Genomic DNA, 20,367 nt, shown 5'->3' with positions numbered 1-20,367 from the left:
ATATGAAATGTATTTACTTTGAGCTTCTCAGCCTCCGTGTGGACTAAATAAACGTCCTAAAGTTGCCCTTCAGACAGTGACAGTGTCTGAAGACCTGATGGAGGGGAGTGACATTAATGCAGAGTACAGCAGTTACAACAACAACAATTAATTAGAAGATTCCATTTCAGACCCAGTTTATGATGTGAATGCTGGCCTGCTAGCTAGGAGTATTTTGGGGAATTTGTTGGATTTCAAGATGAACTGAAAATGGAGAATTATCACCCACGCCGTAAGAGCAATCATCACCACAAGCACAAGGGTAAAGATTCACCTGCCTGATGATGCAATGCCATTACGGGTGTTTTCCAATCCTTGCACTGATGATCTGCTGATGAAGAAGCTTAACTCAGTCCAGCAGTAAGTTGGACACGTGTTCCAAGAAATGAAAACGTTCATTGGGCTGTGTGTAACCATGGGCATTCTTCAGCGTCTAGTGAGGAGAGACTATTGCTGACAAAAGTGGCTTTCTCAGACACCTTTTCCCAAAGTCTAGGGACAGAAAGGGTCAGTGAAAAGAACGCACCAAGAGCACAAACAAACAGGTTGCAGTGCCAGCTTGCCTGTCCAACTACCAAAAACACATGAAAGGTGTGGATTTTCTGGATCTGATGGTAGAAGTTCCAGCATTGCTCAAAGAAATGGTGGAGGAGGTTCTTCTTGTTTTTACTGGCTGTCAGACGCTACAATGCATACATTGCTGCAAGGTGTGCTGGTGGAAAACATTCACAGCCAAGTGCAAGAGTGGCTGGAGAACCTGGCACAGGAACTTGTTACTCCAGTACTGTTGCTTCTCGACCAACAGTACCTCAGGGAGTACATCAAGGCTCTTTATTTCAGTGTTATTTTTCTTTACACATCCACTTATGTTCTTACAGTGCCACTAATGTATGTATTTTTGTATTTACAAATGTTGAATTTTTTTGGGTGAATTGATTTAAAAACAATGTTAATGAACTTTAGAGCAAAGGCAATAACGTGCAGTTAAAGCCAAATGTTTAAGCTCTCAAATTGTTTCATTTCATTTTTCTATCTGCTTCAGAGTCTGTGAAATAAGGGGGGGGGGGGGGGGGGGGGTTCCATCTGCCTGGGGCTTGCCCTGTGAAGGATCTGTCGTTGATAGTTTTTTTCTGTAAAACAAAGGAGGTTCTATACGTACGTGAAACCTTAAGATATTTAAAGAACAATAACCTAACCTTAAGCTATTGAAAGAACCATAACTAGAACCATTGTTTCAAAGACTTGTACAATCTTCAGTGATGTGGCCTAAAGCCACAAGCTAGGGCCAGGATTAAGTGTTCATCTTTTCGCAGTGGAAATGGAGGAGTGGAAATAAATGCTGGGGTGAACAGAGAGAAACAAAGAGAGAGAGAGCGAGAGAGAGGGCTCCCCTGAGAGATGCAATGCTATGGTTGCCCCCAGCTTCAGCAGCCTCCACCTCAGGCAGCGTGATTGATGCTCCTCACACATGACTGGGATCTGAGAGAGGAAGAGAGGCGCCATTGAACTCCTTTGAGCTCACACAACAGAGACGATCAGAGCACACTCACACACAGTACACATGCAGGCACACGTGTGTGTCATTCAGTGTCGTTCAGTGTGTGTGGGTTACGCATGCACACGCACACACAGACACACACACACACACACACACAGTAGAATCACAGCATTAAGGCACACAGCGTACCAATTAGCTCACACTCACACACACAGCCTAGATGATCAGAACATAAGAACACACGCGCACACACACACACACACACACACACAAGACAGCTTCATGTTCATCACAAGTTGGTTTGAATATGCGCGTAGAAGACATGAACACCAGGCAAGGTACACAGCGAACTTGGACTGGCCTCTGTGTGGCCCCTGGTCTATTTGCTCGACCAAGAACATGACTCTTGATTGGCTCCGACCACTCAGGTTCAGGTCTCGCCACATGCTTGGAATATCCTGCAGCTGCTTAACATGGAGAGTGGCTGGGGACTTCATCATCTGTCACAGAGGTCTATGCCCCCCCCCCCACCCCCTTTGCAGGAGGTGTCCACTTAGGTGTTTGCTGTTCAAACAGATCTATTTTTAACGATGCTCCACTATACCGAAGGGTAAATAGTTATAAACATCTTCTCCCACTGTGGTTTTTCATTTAGTAATAATAGTGAGTGAAAAATCTTGGTGCTGTCCTAGTAACACACATCTCAGGGCATGGCAAATGTCAGATCATACTTAAGAAAAAACTGGATCAGGGATTTATTGAATACCATGACTGGCCTGATCCATGGAATCCATATTTGCAGTAAAGGGGGCTTCACCAGATTTTTGAGGTAAATTGATTTTGTGTAAAACTACTGAATTTGCTTAATAGAACAGTTCTTGATTCTACTTTAAACCAGTGAGAGATCCTAAAAGATCTTAGTAGCTGATAGCCCTAAACCTCTATGTAGTACAGACCACTGGAGAGATAAGAGGTTGGATGTTTCACCAAAGAAACATATTACATTTTCCATCCGTCGACCTATTAATCCATTCTCCATCCATCAATCTTCCATCAAGAAATCTCTCTATCCATCCATGCATCCATTCATTCATCAATCCATCATCCCATCATCCATCAAGAAATCTATCTATCTATCCATGTATCCATTCATCCATTCATCCATTCATCCATGCATCCATTCATCCATCAATCCATCAATCCATCCTTTGATCGATTGATAAATCCCAATCCTGCACTGCTGTGTGTTTGTCCATCCAGTCCATCAGTCTGATCGAGCGTGGGAACCCGTCGCGGAGCCTTGAGCAGGTGTGCCGCTGGGCCAACACCCAGCAGCGTCTGGACCCTAACCATGCTGAGTACCACGACCATGCCATCTTCCTGACCAGGCAAGATTTTGGTCCCGCAGGTATGCAAGGTACTGTATTTCTCTCGATCGAGGCCTGTGCAGTCTGAATGCTGATATGCTTCCCATTCACACAAAAACAAACTCAAACGGTTGGCTTCATGTCTGGCTCAGGTAAGGTCTCTGGAAAAGGTACAGTGGGGTTTTAGGGGGGCATATTTGGGGTATTTATATGGAGGAAAGGGGGTTTGCTGGTTGCTGGTGGAGAGTTTCACCTCTCCCTGGTGCTGGCAGTCTCCTCTTGGCAAGTTTGACACTGTCATTCAGTGTATGTGGGTTTCCAGCACCTTGCTGACTGGGTATTGGTGCCAACCTGTCTATCGAATTTCAACCAACCAAAGAAAACAAAAAAAGAACAAAAACTTTTGTTTAAAAAAAACATTAACCAACAAAGAAGAATTTTTGGCATGTAGAGAAAAAAAAGGAAAGTGCTGGAATAGATGCTAACATTAGTGTGTGTGTGTGTTTCAATTCCCCTAAAAATCACATCAAACTCACCATCTGTATCGTGTATCACCTCATTTTTAAATAGATTTGTCTCAACAAACATTTGTTAACATATTTACACTTACATCTCGTCTACGTATTTGTTATGTAGTCTTAGTCAAATGATTTCATCTTTGGAAAAAGTATGATTCATCTCTAACCACTCCATTTCAGTATTGTCTTCCATTTGCATTCGAAAGCACTACTGATCCCTAAGAACAATATTACCTAACCCTAGGCCAATCATCACGTGTGCTGTCTTCTGGGTCCCCGTTTTAACACTGAAAGTTCAATCAATGGACATAAAATCACTCAATACATTTTTCCATGTAGAACAAAGCTGGGTATGGCTTGATCCGTATTCATGTTTTTCCTTTGCATACAAAAATTTGATCAGTCCTTGATTGTTTTACATGATAATTACTGTCCCTAACTTTTACCCACTATGCTTTGTTAGATTTCAAGGTTCATTATGAAGCCTATGAAGTCTAGAAAGCAAAGGACTTTAATCTGGCAGCATACCAGTTAGAGTTAATTAATATGCACCCTACACAGAAGTAGAAGAAAAGAGCGGAAAAAGGACATTCTTGACTCAATTACTGTGGTTGTGTGTCAAACAAAAAAATCGGTTGTTTTGAAGTTCTTTGCTATTTAAAAATCTTATTTATTTATTTTTTGAACACACATATGTCATGTTTAAAGAGGAAGATGGGGTAAAATGGGAAAGAAAAAAGCAAACAATAAGAATGATCTGTATTTTACACTTCAAATGTTGCCATAGTGTCTGGTTTGTTATGACCATAACAGGACAGTATCTATGGCCACTGGGGCATGCTCAGGTTAGGCTTTGTGTTCACAGATAGCTAACTTTCAGCCTTCAAGGTAAACATCACACCCTCTCGCAACAGTTTTACTACAAGATGGTAGGTTCCTAGTCCAAATATAAAGCCAGTGAAGCAATCCCATTGATAGTCCTCCTCAGCAGCAGAGATGGACTTGGCAGTTTGCCAAAGATGTGTAGTCCATAGATTTACCACTAACTGTTGTCCCCTATCCTTTCAAGCAGCATATGCTATTTCTAAATGAAATTCTGATAAAAAACACCATATTCTAATGCTGCTCCACTGAATGGGGTTGGTTGATGTTGCATGGGATTGTATGGTCCGTGGTTTGGTTGTTTAAGACAAGTGCCAACTCTGTTGAAACCAAAACAACTTTTTGGAGGAGGAGAGAAGGAAGAACTGAAGGTCCTCTTTTAAAATTGTATTCTTGGAAAGAACAGGAGTGGTTTTCACATATGTTCTTGATGTCTGTGAATTTAGATACACAATATATGAATAGAAAATAGAAGGCTGGACACCTCCAGATTTGGGAAGGGAAAGTTTCTTATACACAAGGTTTCTATTTGCTATATGATTAGCAAATAGAAAAATTAGCAATTTTACCTATATTACTTATGTGTCCGGGGTTTTTGGGAACTTATTTAGCTGGTGAACTCTCGAAACTGTGAAAGATCTTTTACTCTCTGAGTCTGGGCTCTTCATGCCCGAACATGTGAAGCATAATAGACACCAAGACAGCCAGGTGAAAAACTTTCACATCAAGGAAGACATGGATAACTTCACAACTGAGTTCATTGTTACACACCACAGGTAACACTAAAGCTATTCAACACCCTTTTCACTGTAATCATATAAGATATTTTCAGATGTTAAATCTCGGTCTTGTCAATGGACGTTTGGCTGCAAAAGGGCTGTTGCAATGTTTATTTATTGATTTTTACTTTTGCTTCCAAGGCCCAAAACTCTAAGAGCTCAGAGAATGTTCTAGCGCATTCTCTTGTAGCCCCTCTATCTATCTGTCTGTAGATAAAGGGTCTAGCACTTCTGCTTCTTATGCAACTGTGCCGGCTGGCTAAGCACTCGTCTGACTTGTATTGCTTATGACGCACCCCAAATATGATAATATAATAATATAGACAAGAAACAAAACCAGTAGCCTTGGCAACACTAACAGCTCCAGGCCTCAGGGTAGTGCAAACCACCATTAGCCCTGGCTGTAGCCTGACTGAGATGCCATTGCAGTTGGATTGACATGATTGACATTGCTCCTGCTAAAGGGCAGAGGGAAAAGAACTATTGACCTTTTAGTGGATCTCACCATTTAGCCGTACAAGGCTATTATTTGTACTGTTACGCCACCGATGGTTATTGATTCTCTGAGAGGGGATCTGTTCCGCACTGCACTGTCTGCTTTTTTGCCTGCATGCCAAAGATCTTCAGTGAGGTCAGAAAGCATGGAATTGATGCTGAATTGGGTAACCCCCCCCCCCCCCCAAAAAAAAAAAAACAGAACGTGCTTCTGAACCAGCAAATTGCACTTGAACTGAGACACTGCACATCTCTTGATCGAGTATAGCATACTGTATCTGTTGTGCTTTGCTTCTTCCTTGTGTGTTTTCCTGTCTGTGTGTGTTCTATATGTGTGACTAAGATGAGGAATGACTTTCTGCTCTGTTTGTGTGTGTGTGTGTTGTTTTTTTTTTTGGCCCTATTGATGTTGGTGTCTTGCTGACTCCTCGCTAAAAGCAAACAAGAGAAGGATGCCTTCTGCCTGCCTCAGGTTTAAAATGTTTGTTTGTTTGTTTTCTTGCAAGCGGAGGCTGCTGAAAAAAGCATGGCACATGCACCAAGGCACTCCAGGCTTTGGCTAGGACGATAGCGTCCACCACAGCAGTGCTTAGCTTATCCTCCCTGAGGATGTTGCTTCTTAATTATCATGAACAATATGATGAGAGTTACAAGACCTGATTCGGTTTCATTGATGTCCTGTTAGTGCAGTCCTCTCTTTTGAGTCAATCATCCACCACACTGAGGGTCACACCACTGTAGTCAGCAGAACACCTCCTGGTTGCATCACACGAGTTAAGCATGGACAACAGTGTACACACAGTGTGTGTGTTATGTCCCAACACTGCATGCCAATCCTTAGAAAGGGTGCTTTTATATACCCATTATCTCACATTCTCCTGTGCGTTATACAGTATATAATTAAATGCCCTCTTCTATCTCACATTGGAGGTATTTTTTCCCTCTTGTTGGGTTCCTCTATCCTGTCCCCAGCTTTCGCTGTCTCACAGTCTTCTCACTAATCCCATTCCACTTTATCATCACTGCTTGTTTGACCTCTTGTTGCCTAGGTTACGCCCCAGTGACGGGCATGTGCCACCCACTGAGGAGCTGCACGCTCAACCACGAGGACGGTTTCTCCTCTGCGTTCGTGGTGGCCCATGAGACTGGACATGTGTAAGTAACACACACACACACACACACACACACACACACACACACACACACAAACACACACACACACACACACACACACACACACACACACACACACACACATACAAACACACTACAGTGTTATCACACAAACATCATCACACACACAAACACACACACGGTTTGGCATGACATCACACACCGTTATGTCTTATGATCTTAAGCTTCCATCATCAAACATTACATCATGATAGCTTTAGTGTTACTTCATTTAGTATGACTACATCTGTATGGCTTTAGTGTTACTTCATTGCACAGGCATGGTACTTACAATTGCATTTATGTGCTTTCGTCCGGCAGATGCTTTTGTCGTCTGCCAAAAGTTTTAAATGCAGAATGCACATGCAGGTGTGCTTGTGCAGACTTGTCTGAAAGCTCAAATTTGCCAAAGAATATTTGCTGTGATTTGACAAGGACCACGAGTGTCAAGTCAAAGCAGGATGTGTTTTCACACGTCAACCTGAGCTAGTTTACAGCGGGCTGGAGAGAATCGTTCTCTTGGTTGTGCCTTTTATTCTTATGTTGCATTTTGCATTTTGCTCTTAGGGTTGTCCTTGAAGGGGCTAAAGCCACAGCTTCTGGAAATAGCATAGAACTGGGATCCCCCAATTCTATGGTAAAGGGTATTGAGATAGTGCTTTAATGGAATTTGGCACAAAATACAGTTCTGAATTGATAGCTCTGAAAATAAGCACTGGAGACAAAAGCAACCCTTAGGCAAAACACATTTTGGGCCAAGGAGTTGGATTCGAATGGAAGTCTGGAACAAACACATATGCAGACAGTACCAGCACCAACAGCAGCATGCCGCATTGGACACCATAAGGGCATACAGTATCTCACAGATGCTTTAGAGACCCAGGTCTGTAACTCTCAAACTGGAGACAGTTATTACATTTACATTTAGTCATTTAGCAGACGCTTTTGGCTTCCATGCTTTTCCAAAGCGACGTACAAGGGACAGTTATAATTGAAACAGTTGGCTGCTTTTCTGTGTCTGGAAAGGGATCATTTGATAATAGGCTTCATGGTGCTATTGGTTGATAATGTGAACAGTGAGAGAAAGACATTTTTATTTCACAGTTGTTTGACAGAGCTTTTGCAGTATTGTTGAGAAGTAAGCTTTGCCAGTTCTAATTTGCCCCTTTGAATGCTGAAATGCTCTCTCTCTCTCTTTCTCTTTCTCGCTCTCTCTCTTTCTCTCTCTGTATCTCTCTCTGTATCTGTCTCTCTCTCTCTCTGTATATATCTCTCTCTCTCTCTCTTCCTCTCTTCTGTCTCTGTCTGAAGTTATTTTTATCTGACTAGACATGTGTCCACACCCAGCTTCATTGGCATCTTGTGGGATCAATGCTAATACACTACAATGCCATTTAGCATCCAAGTCTGGAACTGAACTGGATAAGGCCTACAGGACCCTCAGCAAAGATCCAATTTGGATGCCCCTAAAAAGAGCAGACTTAACTGAAATAGCTTATAACATTTATCTTGGCTGGGCTCGAGCTAAAGCTGTCCAAAGCAGTGCTGATTGTGCCCAATTCCTTCTCTGCTTCAGTTCAAAGACAGTCATATACTTTTGAAAAGTGTGTTACATGAGCACATATCTCCGTGTTTATCCTATTTTATTATGTGATTGCGCAAGCATACAATTCTTAGGTTAAATGATCATTTATTGATTTTCTGGAGCTGTTTCAACTTCAGCGGTTTTCACGATTCCACTGCACTAACAGGTCTGTCCTGCCCTATGCTTTGTAGGATGCTTGTACTCAGCTAATTGAAAGGTCTGCTGGTTTTATATTTATTGACATTTTTTATCGCTCCTTTTGACAATGGGGGATGTTATGTGTGTTGGTTCCCTTTAACAATGGGGGATTTTATGTGTGTTGGTTGTGTTGTGGTTAGCATTTCTGGCTTTTAAGCAGTCGACTTTGAAAGTCACTTTGGTCCAAAGCATCTGCTAAATACATGACCTCTAGGCAGTGGCGGACCTACCATTAAGGCGAACTAGGCAACTGCCTTAGGCCCTCACCCAGCAGAAAGCCCCCGATAAATTGCCCACCCAGGCACCGATGGGCCGATAGGGATGGGATGGCCCAAGTCTATAACCAACCGGCCCTCCCGCAGATATCGTCGGTCGCGACAGTTTTCCTTGCTTCACCGAATACATTATATACCTCTAATGAAAAACCAAGAGGAGTCACTGTCTGCTATTTATACTACTCCTAGTGACCTGTATTCACACTCATGGTTACTATTTTCTTTACTTATCTAATCTCCTCCGTCAGTCTTACTTTGTTTATTTGTTATTAAATGTCAATCACTCTAGCCTAATACTTGCGTGTCTCGCTCGTAGACACCTTTAACACCCCTACACACACACACATAATCACACACCCAGCATGCAACACTACCATTACCACTGATGTTTACACCTCATCGTATGTTCTGTTCTGTTCATTTCTACAATAAAGTTCAAACCAGTGGCGGCGGACCTTAAGGGCGATTGTGGCGACGAACTGCTTTCAGGAAAAGGAGATTTTTTTTCTCTGTCGGCGTACTAATTAAGATAAATTGACAACAAAACAATTAGGGCTTCCTACACCAAATGTATCGATTCAACAGGTTTCTACAAAGGGTGGAATCCTACATCCAAGAATTGGAACGAAAGAAAATCATGGCTAGCACGCTGTGAAGTGGCTAACGCGGTCTGTATTTCTTTATTTGTATGCTACCACTGTCACTTTTCATAGGTTGTACAGTGTGAATGTTCGCTTTTTGCCCTAACACTGAGTTATTTTCTTTGTGAAGACTTATTTAGCTTTTGTAAGCCAATACTTTCGAGATTAGTCAATAAATATAGTTGGTTTTGACTTATATGTTGCCCCCTTCTTTACGTTGTTACTGGACATATTTTATGTGTCCTGTAAAGCTATGTTGCATCATACACATTTGAGACATGTGGATAATGAAAAAGTGGGATAATTTAATGTGGAGCCAAATCATGTTTGCTTATGAAGGCTCCTGAATGCAACTTTCTTCCATATAACTAGCTACTGTAGCTATGTAGGTAGAGGGGAAATATTTTGTGCTGCCATCTACTATACAAAAAGGTTTTACTGTATGAGTTAATCAGCGTACAAAACAATTTATATTGCTTAATGTAGGTCGCCCTAATCATTATCAAAAAAATTGTGTACTCTTTCTCTGCGAACATTTATTCCTAAAGGCTCTGTAGTTATACATATAGGCCTAACCATCTGATACTAGCCCAGAGTTAAGCATATTCATCTAGCAAACTATACCTACCTTGGAGTGTTACAATAGCCAGTATCATTTTATTCCATGTGTCCATCCAGGCAAATTTGTGGATCCAAATGTTATTAAAAAACATATATAATGTTATTTCTTTTTAATCATCCAAAATTATGTTAAGTGTATGGGTATTTTGCATACATTGAGTGGGCAACGCGCCGTATATTAAGTGGGCCGCTCTGACAGACAACTCCCGGGCCACTTTTTTCCCCCAGTCCGCCCCTGCTTTGAGGTGGCCCTTTTTTTTTTTTTGCATTAAAAGGACGGATGAAGAGGGCCCCTGGCTATGTTCGCCTTACGCCCCCAAATGACTAGGTCCGCCACTGCCTCTAGGATCTGCATTTTATTCGATTCAGTGGTCTTTGAGCCCTCAACGAGGTAGAAGATGGCTTTCTTACATCAGAAACATAAAGTAGGCCTACACAAAGTCACAAGCTAACTCCATAACTACTAAACTAAGTTAGCCAGTTGATCATATTTAGGCTTACAGAACAAGGCTCTCATTTGTCGGTCAATGGTCATTGGTGTTCAGTCCTTCTAACACCTCTGAGAATTGGCTTTGTGCATGTGTGTGCATGCTAGTACTTCTGAAGTAATTTGGAAGGGCAAGATGGCTACTTTGTATGACAAACAAGAAGCAGTTTTTGGCAGCTGGGAGTAGGAAGTACCAGCTGCCCCTCAAGCATATGGGAGCTATCTAATGATACCACTGGAAGATTGGTCGCAAATGGGTGCTTGGTGCTAAAAAAAAACGGGGCTGAGAAATGATCTATGGTCGGTCTTATCATCGTGTCGCAGGCTCATGTTCACAAAAAATCAGTGGTTTGTAGTCCTTCTAACCCTTTTGAGAACGGGTAACTAAATATAATATGTAATCATGTAAGACATGTTGTCCACTGCAGTGTGTTTCAAGGTAAAAGCCAAGACAGCAAAGAGAGATCGCTTTAAAGTCAGTTTTGAATTTGCTATGCAGTTCATTAAAATAAAGTCACATGTCAACTCTACTCAAGTGGCACAGTGTTCCATGTTATAATATTGCTGTCATTTTCATCCATCTACAGAATACACACACATTGTTTGTGTTAAACAAAATCTACATCCATACACCAACAGATAGCCCTCAAGCCTTCATAGAATGCATGCATTATTTCACTAATATCAGCTGTGCTGTTGAGGCACGAAGGATGAAAATGGTAATGGTATTTAGCCAATTTTTTCATTTAGCCAATCAAAGCATTATGCACCATACAACAAAATGCTTATTATTATACTTAGTATACTTATTGTATTGTATTGTATAATACTTATACTGTATAATATTGTATATCAGATCAGAGTACAATCGACAGTGATAATAACATAATAAAATAAACATTGTTGTCATATCTGGGCTGAACTCCACTCCAGCATCGCCCCGTCTGAACTCTGACACCTGCTACAGCCTGTCTCTCACTAACGGCCCATTCACACGTTTGCGTTGGAATGTGTTGATCCGTCAAGGTTGACGGATCCCCATTCACTTTGAATGCGCTGACGCCATCCTTTACCAAACTGAAGTGTGGCTTCGTTGGGTTCCGTTGCGTTGCGTTTCATGCGTTGCTTGCGGCAAGAGTTGAACATTTTCAACTTTTCAAGAGGCAGCGCATGCGTCAAATTGCCATTCATGCATAACTGACAGCACAGGTGCTAGCCAATCAAACAGTGTTTATGTTCACGTCTAAAGAGCGGGAAGCTAAAAAAAAAAAAAAGATGGCGGACCTAACTTCGTAGGTGGTCGTATTTGTACTTAAAAGTAGTTTGTTTGAATTGCTGAGATTTTTAAAAAGTTACCGATATAGTCACTGTACAATGTAAAAACCCTGTTATTGTAACTGAAAAATACGTCTGATCCAACTATCTAATGTTAGCATGCTACTACTCACAAGGTAAACAGCTTGCTAGTGGCGTGATTGGTTTGTTGACCTGTCAATCTCACTATAACGTCTCCATTATCAACACATGTTGACTCTTCCTATCTCATCTGTTGGATCAAGACATTCCAACGCAAACCTGTGAATGGGCCGTCACTTTCCCAGCTGCACTTCAGTCATCTTCCCAATCATTCGCACCTGCATCATTCACATTCACCTGATTAAACATCACTTTCACCTGTTCTACACATTATATTTACTCCTCACTTCCCTCACTGCCCCGTCGGACCTCGGACACAAATCTGGTGACTACAGCTCCCGACCGGTTCCTCCGCTTCACAGGATTTGCCACCATTCCGCAAGTTCGCTCTGTTCCCTCTGACTTAAGGCTTATGATTTCCACAAGGCCCTGAGCTCCAGTTCGCTTTTGTCCCCTCTATCCCGATGGGTGAATTCCACTTCACAGAAGCCTCTACTCCACGGCCTCCAGGTCGTATTGTTATCTTGTTTATCAGGTCTGTTTTCTCACGCGCTTCTGTGCTTTAATCTGCCGGGCAGCCCTCCGTCTTCAAAGGGTTTCCAGTTAGTTTACCTTAGTTAACAGATATCTTATCTTCTGTGCTTTACCTGTTTTAGTATCCAGTCTACCTTGTTTAATCCCTGTTAACCCCTTGTTCCCTCGTCTTTGGTTTCCCGAAAACCTCAAACTCTTTCTACATCCTGGTGTTTCCTGAGGTTCTGACCGACCACAAACATGGAAGCCAAAGTCATTCCAAAGCATGGCCGTCATAGCTGGTTTACACCACCAGGCTCCACTAATCCCTCTTTTATTTCCGGATCACCTGAAGCTTGTGAACCATTGATGCCTCTTTACCCTGAAGAGATCCCCGCATCTGTATCCCTCCGAGAGGTCCAAAGTGGGTTATTTCATCCTCCACCTCCAGGGTAAGGTACTGCAGTGGCATCTGTGTGGCATGAGGGTGGGTTGGTGTCTTTTGACTCCTTCATGACTCATCTCTGTGTGAAGTTGGAAGTTGGGGTGACCCCAAAGTTCCAACGTCTCATAGATGAGCCACTTCATGGCCCCTCCACTGCAGCTCCCACTCTTGCTTCTCTTGCTGCCGCTGCCAAGGCAACAAGTCACGCCGCTGCAGCTCCCACACCTGCAGCTCTGACCGCTGCTGCAGGTGCTGCTCCGCCCGCTGATGCTCCAGCTGACTCAGCCGCTGCTGCCACTGCAGCTCTTCCGGCCGCTGCTCCTGATGCGTATCCCTAACTTGCTCTTGCCGCCACTCCTGCTCCGCCGAAGACAGCCGCCCCAGCTCCTGCACCTGCTCCGCTGATGGCCACTGCTGAACCTGCAACCCCAGCGCTGCTTGACCTGCAGCAGTCGCTGCCCTTGCTGGGCCTGCATCAGCTGCTGCCTCTGCCTCCGCCTCGAGGAAGCTCACAGCAGCCTCTGCCTCCGCCTCGAGGAAGCCCACAGCAGCCTCTGCCTCCGCCTCGAGGAAGCCCACAGCAGCCTCTGCCTCCGCCTCGAGGAAGCTCACAGCTGCCTCTGCCTCCGCCTCGAGGAAGCTCACAGCAGCCTCTGCCTCCGCCTCCAGGAAGCTCACAGCTGCCTCTGCCTCCGCCTCGAGGAAGCTCACAGCTGCCTCTGCCTCCGCCTCGAGGAAGCTCACAGCAGCCTCTGCCTCCGCCTCGAGGAAGCCCACAGCAGCCTCTGCCTCCGCCTCGAGGAAGCCCACAGCAGCCTCTGCCTCCGCCTCGAGGAAGCTCACAGCTGCCTCTGCCTCCGCCTCGAGGAAGCTCACAGCAGCCTCTGCCTCCGCCTCGAGGAAGCTCACAGCTGCCTCTGCCTCCGCCTCGAGGAAGCTCACAGCTGCCTCTGCCTCCGCCTCGAGGAAGCTCACAGCAGCCTCTGCCTCCGCCTCGAGGAAGCCCACAGCAGCCGCTGCCTCTGCCTCCGCCTCGAGGAAGCCCACAGCAGCCACGGCCTCTGCTAAGCCCGCAGCAGCCGCTATCTCTAGTCCGGACGCTACAGAAGCCGCTGCCTCTGTCCCGAACGCTGCAGCTGCTCCTGCTGTTCCGCCACCGCAGCCTCTTCTGCTGCCCCTGCTGCCACAGCCTCTCCCGCTGACACTGTCCCTGTGGCAGCAACTGCTGCTACTACCACGCAGCTCCTGCTGCTACAACCCCCAGAGCTGCTGCTGTTCCTGATGCCACCATTGCTCCCGCACCTGCTCCGCCAATCCCAGTCCCTGCCCAGGAGGAGAGCGGCTCCTGGAGGGAGCGGGGGGGGGGGGATTCACGTCTGTGCTGAACTCTGCTACGGCCACGCCCCTTTTCAACTCCCACACCTGCTACAGCCTGTCTCTCACTCACTCTCCCAGCTGCACTTCAGTCATCTTCCCAATCGCCGGCACCTGCATCATTCACATTCACCTGATTACACTATCACCTTCAACTACACACTATATACACTCCTCACTTCCCTCACTGCACCGTCGAGCCTTGTCTAACAACGGACACAAATCCGATGACTACAGCTTCCGAACGGTTTCTCGACCATTCCATGAGTTCGCTCTGTTCCCTACGACTTAAGACTGGTGATTTTTCACATGGCCCTGAGCTCCAGTTTACTTCCGTTCCCTCGATCCCGATTGGTGAATTCCACTTCACCCAAAGCCTCTACTCCACAACTTCCAGGTTGTTTCCTTATCTCTGTATTGGGTCTGTTTTTTCACGCGCCCCTGTGCTTTAATCTACCATGCAGCCTTCCGGCCTTACAAGATTTCCATTTAGTTTACCTTCGTTAACAGATCTTCTGTGTTTTGTGGACATTATCTTCTGTGCGTTACCTGTTTTTGGACTCTATCATTTGTTTCGTTCTCTAGTGTTCCACTTCACAGAAGCCTCTACTCCACGGCCTCCAGGTCGTATTGTTATCTTGTTTATCAGGTCTGTTTTCTCACGCGCTTCTGTGCTTTAATCTGCCGGGCAGCCCTCCGGCTTCAAAGGGTTTCCAGATAGTTTACCTTAGTTAACAGATATCTTATCTTCTGTGCTTTACCTGTTTTAGTATCCAGTCCACCTTGTTTAATCCCTGTTAACCCCTTGTTCCCTTGGCTTTGGTTTCCCCAAATAAACTCAAATTCTACATCCTGGTGTTTCCTGAGGTCCATGAAAATTGTACGGCTTGTAATTACAAAGATAGATGAGTTCTAAAGAGGTGAGTCCAAACGCTTTGCTGTACCATGGCTGTCACTTGATCAGATAGGATTAGGTACGTCATTCCACCACCGGAGTACAACTAATGAAAAGAGTCTTGATTGCCAGCTCTAGCTGTAGAAGGAAGGCATAGTCAACAGAGATTCTTCAAAGGAAAGCAGTGGTCGAGTTCTTCCTTCTTAGATGCGGAGCACACAATGAACGGAGACCATAAACTCATTTTGAACACTGACTGAATCATATTTCAAAAGCAGAGTGTGTGTTGTCTGCCTTTGTGTGCCAGAATGTCATTAGACCATTAGTGTTAATTGCTTAGTCGCTTCCCTGCACCTCATTAGATTATATTTATTGCTCCTAAAAAACAGGTGTTAGGAGAGTCAAACATTTCTCTTGTAGGGTGACGTGTTTGCATCCGCGTAATTGCATAGGTTACTTTAAGCAACGGGCAACTCCTGCTACGCCATAAATGCATTAGCGTTTTGTTTGTGGAAATGCATCTAAATGTATGGACCCAGTCCCCAGTCCCCAGTCCCCAACGCTACAACAGCTGTTCAAGCAAAAGCAACACAAATAAACAGTCAAAATGTGCATTGTGTGCTTCCTTTAAAAAGTCTCAGATTATGAAAACTGTTTTAAGGGGCTTGTGTTTATTGATTTGTCTTGACATGAAGCCCTGTGAACTGGAGTGCTTTTTTTCCGGGTGCCTCATAAGCCCCTCAGGCCCTGGTCCCGCCACTGTGTGAGGCTCAACAGCACCGTCTGCAGGACAGCACTGTGCCAGGGGAGGGTTTGCTTTTCCAGCAGGTCTCGTGTCTGCCCAGCTCTCTGTCTTATATTTTCCGACCGTATGGATTGGGGTGAATACAAAATCTCCTGCCAGGAACCCGTTGCATAAGAAATGTTTTTTTTTCCTCCCCCTTGATTTTGTTCACTCTTTTCCAGCCTCCAGTCTTTGCTACTGCCCTTGATAGGCAATACTCTCTCATTTTTAAAGGTCCCCACATTGATGAAGTGGTGAACTGTTTGGGGGAGCTTTGTAGAATATTTCTTTCCAGATGACACCTTTTTTTTAGAACATTGGCTTTGCTGGCAACTTAAGCCTTTTACCGGAAGCCTTGGGCAAATAGAGCCATCTTTTGCTTTTGTCCCTGGGCGTTTTGTGATTTCTCTCTAATCTTCCCAGCGGTGTTCATGGCATTACTCACCACCTGTCCTCATTTGAACTGCCGCCCGCAGGTTGGGGATGGAACATGATGGCCAGGGAAACCGGTGTGCAGATGAGACCAGTATGGGCAGCATTATGGCTCCGCTGGTGCAAGCCGCCTTTCACCGCTACCACTGGTCACGCTGCAGCAAACAGGAGCTCAACAGATACATCCAGTAAGCGCCTGCTAGAGTGTGTGTGTGTGTGTGTGTGTGTGTGTGTGTGTGTGTGTCTGCTCATTCATCCTAGCCCTGTCACAGTTCAGAGGGGGGCCTGTGATAGTGTGTGCGGTGTGTGTATGAGAGAAGATGTGTGTGTCTGTGTGAGAGTGTACATGAGAGAGAGAGAAAAATAGTGTGTATGTGATTGAGTGAGTGAGTGAGTGAGTGAGTGACTTCATGGCCCCTGTCTGAGCTCCAGTGTAATCACCCCCTGTGGTCAGGGATGACAGACAGTTGTGCGTTTTCTCCTTTCTTTCATTGGAATAGAGGAATTTAATTTCCAGTTGTGTGCCTGGGTGTTTTAGTGTGTGTGTGTGTGTGTGTGTGTGTGTGTGTGTGTGTGTAGCTGTGAAAACATAATCAAGGGTGTTCCATTGTGGTTTAAAATTCAATACGAGCCGTGAATTGTTTCTGTAGATCATTGTCATGTCAGTCTTGCTCTTAAATGTGCCATTATTCATCCTTGTTGTGTTATGTTTTTCCTTCCTGTTTGTCTGACCCCCTTCACACACACACACACACACACACACACACACAGCTCCTATGACTGCTTGCTGGACGACCCCTTTGAGCACAAGTGGCCCAAGCTTCCTGAGCTTCCGGGGATCAACTACTCCATGGACGAACAGTGTCGCTTCGATTTTGGGGTCGGGTACAAGATGTGCACCGCAGTAAGCCTTACAGCCTCAAAGATGATGCTTGTCCAATTCTTCAAACTTTCTGTTTTGAGGGGATACATGAGGTGTAAACACTATACAGCTGCCTGGAGTAACTCATACTCCTCTAAACTGATAGTCAATACCTCATGATTGAGACCGACACATTTAGAGAGAGAGCCACAGGCTTTTTACTGGAATCTAATTAATTTGTCCAGTAGCCCTAAGCTGTCATCAGTATCCTTGGTGACCTGCTCTTAATGTTTACAAGGGCTTCCTTCTGTTGGCGAGCTGTGGCTGATGGCTGAAAGCCTTGACTGACCTTGAGAGGCCTTCCTTCTCAATTTTCCCAGTAGCGCCTTACTACCAAAGTACCCCTTCAGACCTCGAACCCCCCACTCCATCCCACCCTGCCTCACTTCACTCAAGCCCTCTCTGCTGCTGGAAGGGGCCCATGTCATTTTGGGCTGCCAGAGCTGATCCTCTTACAGCCTCAGAGGAAGTGATCCAGACACCATCAAGCGTGCAGGTTCAGCTGGAACCTTTTCTCTCTCTCTCTCTCTCTCTCTCTCTCTCTCTCTCTCTCTCTCTCTCTCTCTCTCTCTGATTCTTTCTTCCTCACTCTCTCTCTCCATCGCTCTCTTTCTCTCTGTCTTTACTGCATTCTTTTTCTCTGTTTTTGTGTAGGGCTAGATTTTAGCCTCTTCTGTGAGTTACAGCTGGCAGACGAATGACAGGGAGAGAGGGAGCGGAGACTGAGAAAGAGAAAGTAATAGAGACGGAGAGAGCAAGGGAGTGAAATGGAGATTCAGAGAGAGAGAGAGAGCGAGAGAGAGAGGGTCCTGAACACATCGCTTTTAGCCAAAACCGTGCCTGAGCGGAAAGATTTCATTGAGGATAGAGGCTCTCAGTCTCCGAATCGCCCTGTAAGCTTGGCCACAGAAATGCATCCGCTCTCACTTGCTCATATTTTTCTCATCCTCTCCAAGTCTGCCTCACTCACTCTCTTTCTTATTTTTCCCCCTTCCCTCCCTACCTCCCTCCTCTCTCTCTCTCTCTCTCTCTCTCTCTCTGTCTCCAGTTCCGTACCTATGACCCATGCAAACAGCTGTGGTGCAGTCACCCTGACAATCAGTACTTCTGCAAGACCAAGAAGGGACCCCCTGTGGATGGCACAGAATGTGCCCCTGGGAAGGTGGGTATGATGCCATTGACATTGCTTTCAATTTTGCCTCTCTGAGTTCACTTTCAAGGCTTTAATTAGTGCTGTATAGCTGTGACCATGGAAACACTATATATATAGATATACACTTATTATTATTATATATTCAGAACCCGATGACTTGGGCTGGATTTCACACATAACATGCAGTGTTCTCATATATTATATGTTCGTGCTGCTGTAATGTATTTGATCGCAAATATAATGGATGAGTTTTAACTCGAATCTGGTGCTTTGAGAGAGAAGTTTGCAGAGTTGGAGAAGAGCTTCTAAAAGTAATTTCTTTGCTCCTCATTTCTCTTCGGTATGTTTCTGTCCCTCTGGGATAATACTCTCTGTGCTACACTCAAACACATAAACACACCTACACACACACACACACACACACACACACACACATTCTCTCTCTCTCTCTCTCTCTCTGGATCCACTACACATTGGGAAACATGACTAAATCATAGGCACAACATGCACTAAAAGCAGTGGTCAGTTATGTGTACAACTGAATGAAAATCTGGCCCTCTGGAGATTCATTTGATAAGGAAAACTTTGGGTGGGTGGAAAAAAGCCGAATTCACTCATCGAGGTTTATAGCAAAGCTTCATGGTCGTTCAACTCCTCACCATCGTATTGATTTCACCACAGGAAGCAAAACCAGCCGTTTAATTTCCTCCCCTTTGTTTTTCATGCGTCTTCACTTTGATATTTGCAGTACTCGAGTCCCTGCTGCGCTGGATGTCCTCCCACCACCGACAGCAACGTTCCTTTTCGCCTGGAGTTTCATTCTCGATGACGGTTCTCGTTATCTCGTTTCTCGACAGTGCTCATTACGCCGCCTAACTAGGGGGTGTCAATCCCTTGAGCATTATGGGCTGTTTGAAGACTTGTGGCGGTGGGGTATGAGCTGTGCTTTCAACAGCTGGAACAGGAACACTCACCTAGCTGGCTGATTTGCACAGCCTGTGCATGCATCACGGGAAGCATGATTGAGGTCCTGACCACAACGCTCTGTAATGGCCCTCTCATTTTGTCCCATCCGCAGTGGTGCTTCAAGGGCCATTGTATCTGGAGGTCATCCCAAGAGCCCTTTGGTCATGATGGAGGATGGAGCTCCTGGAACAAGTTTGGGTCGTGCTCGCGCACCTGTGGTGGAGGGGTGCGCTCCCGCAACAGACAGTGCAACAATCCTTCGTAAGGGATGCACCCACACACGTTATGCATGCACGCAACCATGCACATACACATATACATGCATACTAAAGCATACATCCACATACATACATGTACTCAGACACACACATACACACACATGCACATACACACATTCCTTACACACACAAACTAATATGCCTGCATACACACATACACATACACGCAGAAACACACACATATGTAGCATTTTCCAGGGAGGTCCAGTTGAATTGTTGGCTTCTAGCTCAGTAAATCACATGTACATCACAGACCTTGGAAATTCACTCACTGCAGTACACCCATTTCTAACTCATCATCCTAAAAAACACCATGCATGATGCCACTGAGGGTAGTCATTTTAATGGGGTTCAATTACGATTCTCAGTTCAAAGGTTACATAAAGTAAGTGCAAAGATTTGACCTGTGATGGTAGGGAGACTAGTACTATAATCACTTATTTCTCTAGATTCTATTGTGAATCACGAATCACTCAGCAAAGCTGGTACCCATAGAGAAACCGAAGAAAATTGTGATAATTATTAATTTGTTCTTTTTGTCTCCAAACATTATTATTTTTTAATTATTCCATTTTCCTAAACAGCTTTGTCCTCACAATGCCAGTATATGTATATGTGTGCATGTGTATGT

The 20,367-nt window shown here is 44.7% G+C and overlaps 1 protein-coding gene across 1 annotated transcript in view; it reads left to right on the top strand.

Annotated features, from left to right (window-relative positions):
• The window catches only part of adamts14 (ADAM metallopeptidase with thrombospondin type 1 motif, 14), a 64,068-nt gene that overhangs the window by 27,797 nt on the left and 15,904 nt on the right, over window positions 1-20,367 (top strand). Inside the window, exons 6-11 of the mRNA XM_080836006.1 lie at window positions 2,798-2,954; window positions 6,628-6,733; window positions 16,462-16,605; window positions 17,189-17,321; window positions 18,388-18,501; window positions 19,571-19,719. Of these exons, the coding sequence (XP_080692132.1) occupies window positions 2,798-2,954; window positions 6,628-6,733; window positions 16,462-16,605; window positions 17,189-17,321; window positions 18,388-18,501; window positions 19,571-19,719 (803 nt within the window). The remainder of the gene's footprint in view (window positions 1-2,797; window positions 2,955-6,627; window positions 6,734-16,461; window positions 16,606-17,188; window positions 17,322-18,387; window positions 18,502-19,570; window positions 19,720-20,367) is intronic.

Source organism: Sprattus sprattus, assembly GCF_963457725.1.
Source record: "Sprattus sprattus genome assembly, chromosome: 3".
Classification (NCBI taxonomy): Eukaryota; Metazoa; Chordata; class Actinopteri; order Clupeiformes; family Clupeidae; genus Sprattus; species Sprattus sprattus.
The sequence above is the reverse complement of the archived record's forward strand: the minus strand, read 5'-3'. Positions and strand labels throughout refer to the sequence as shown.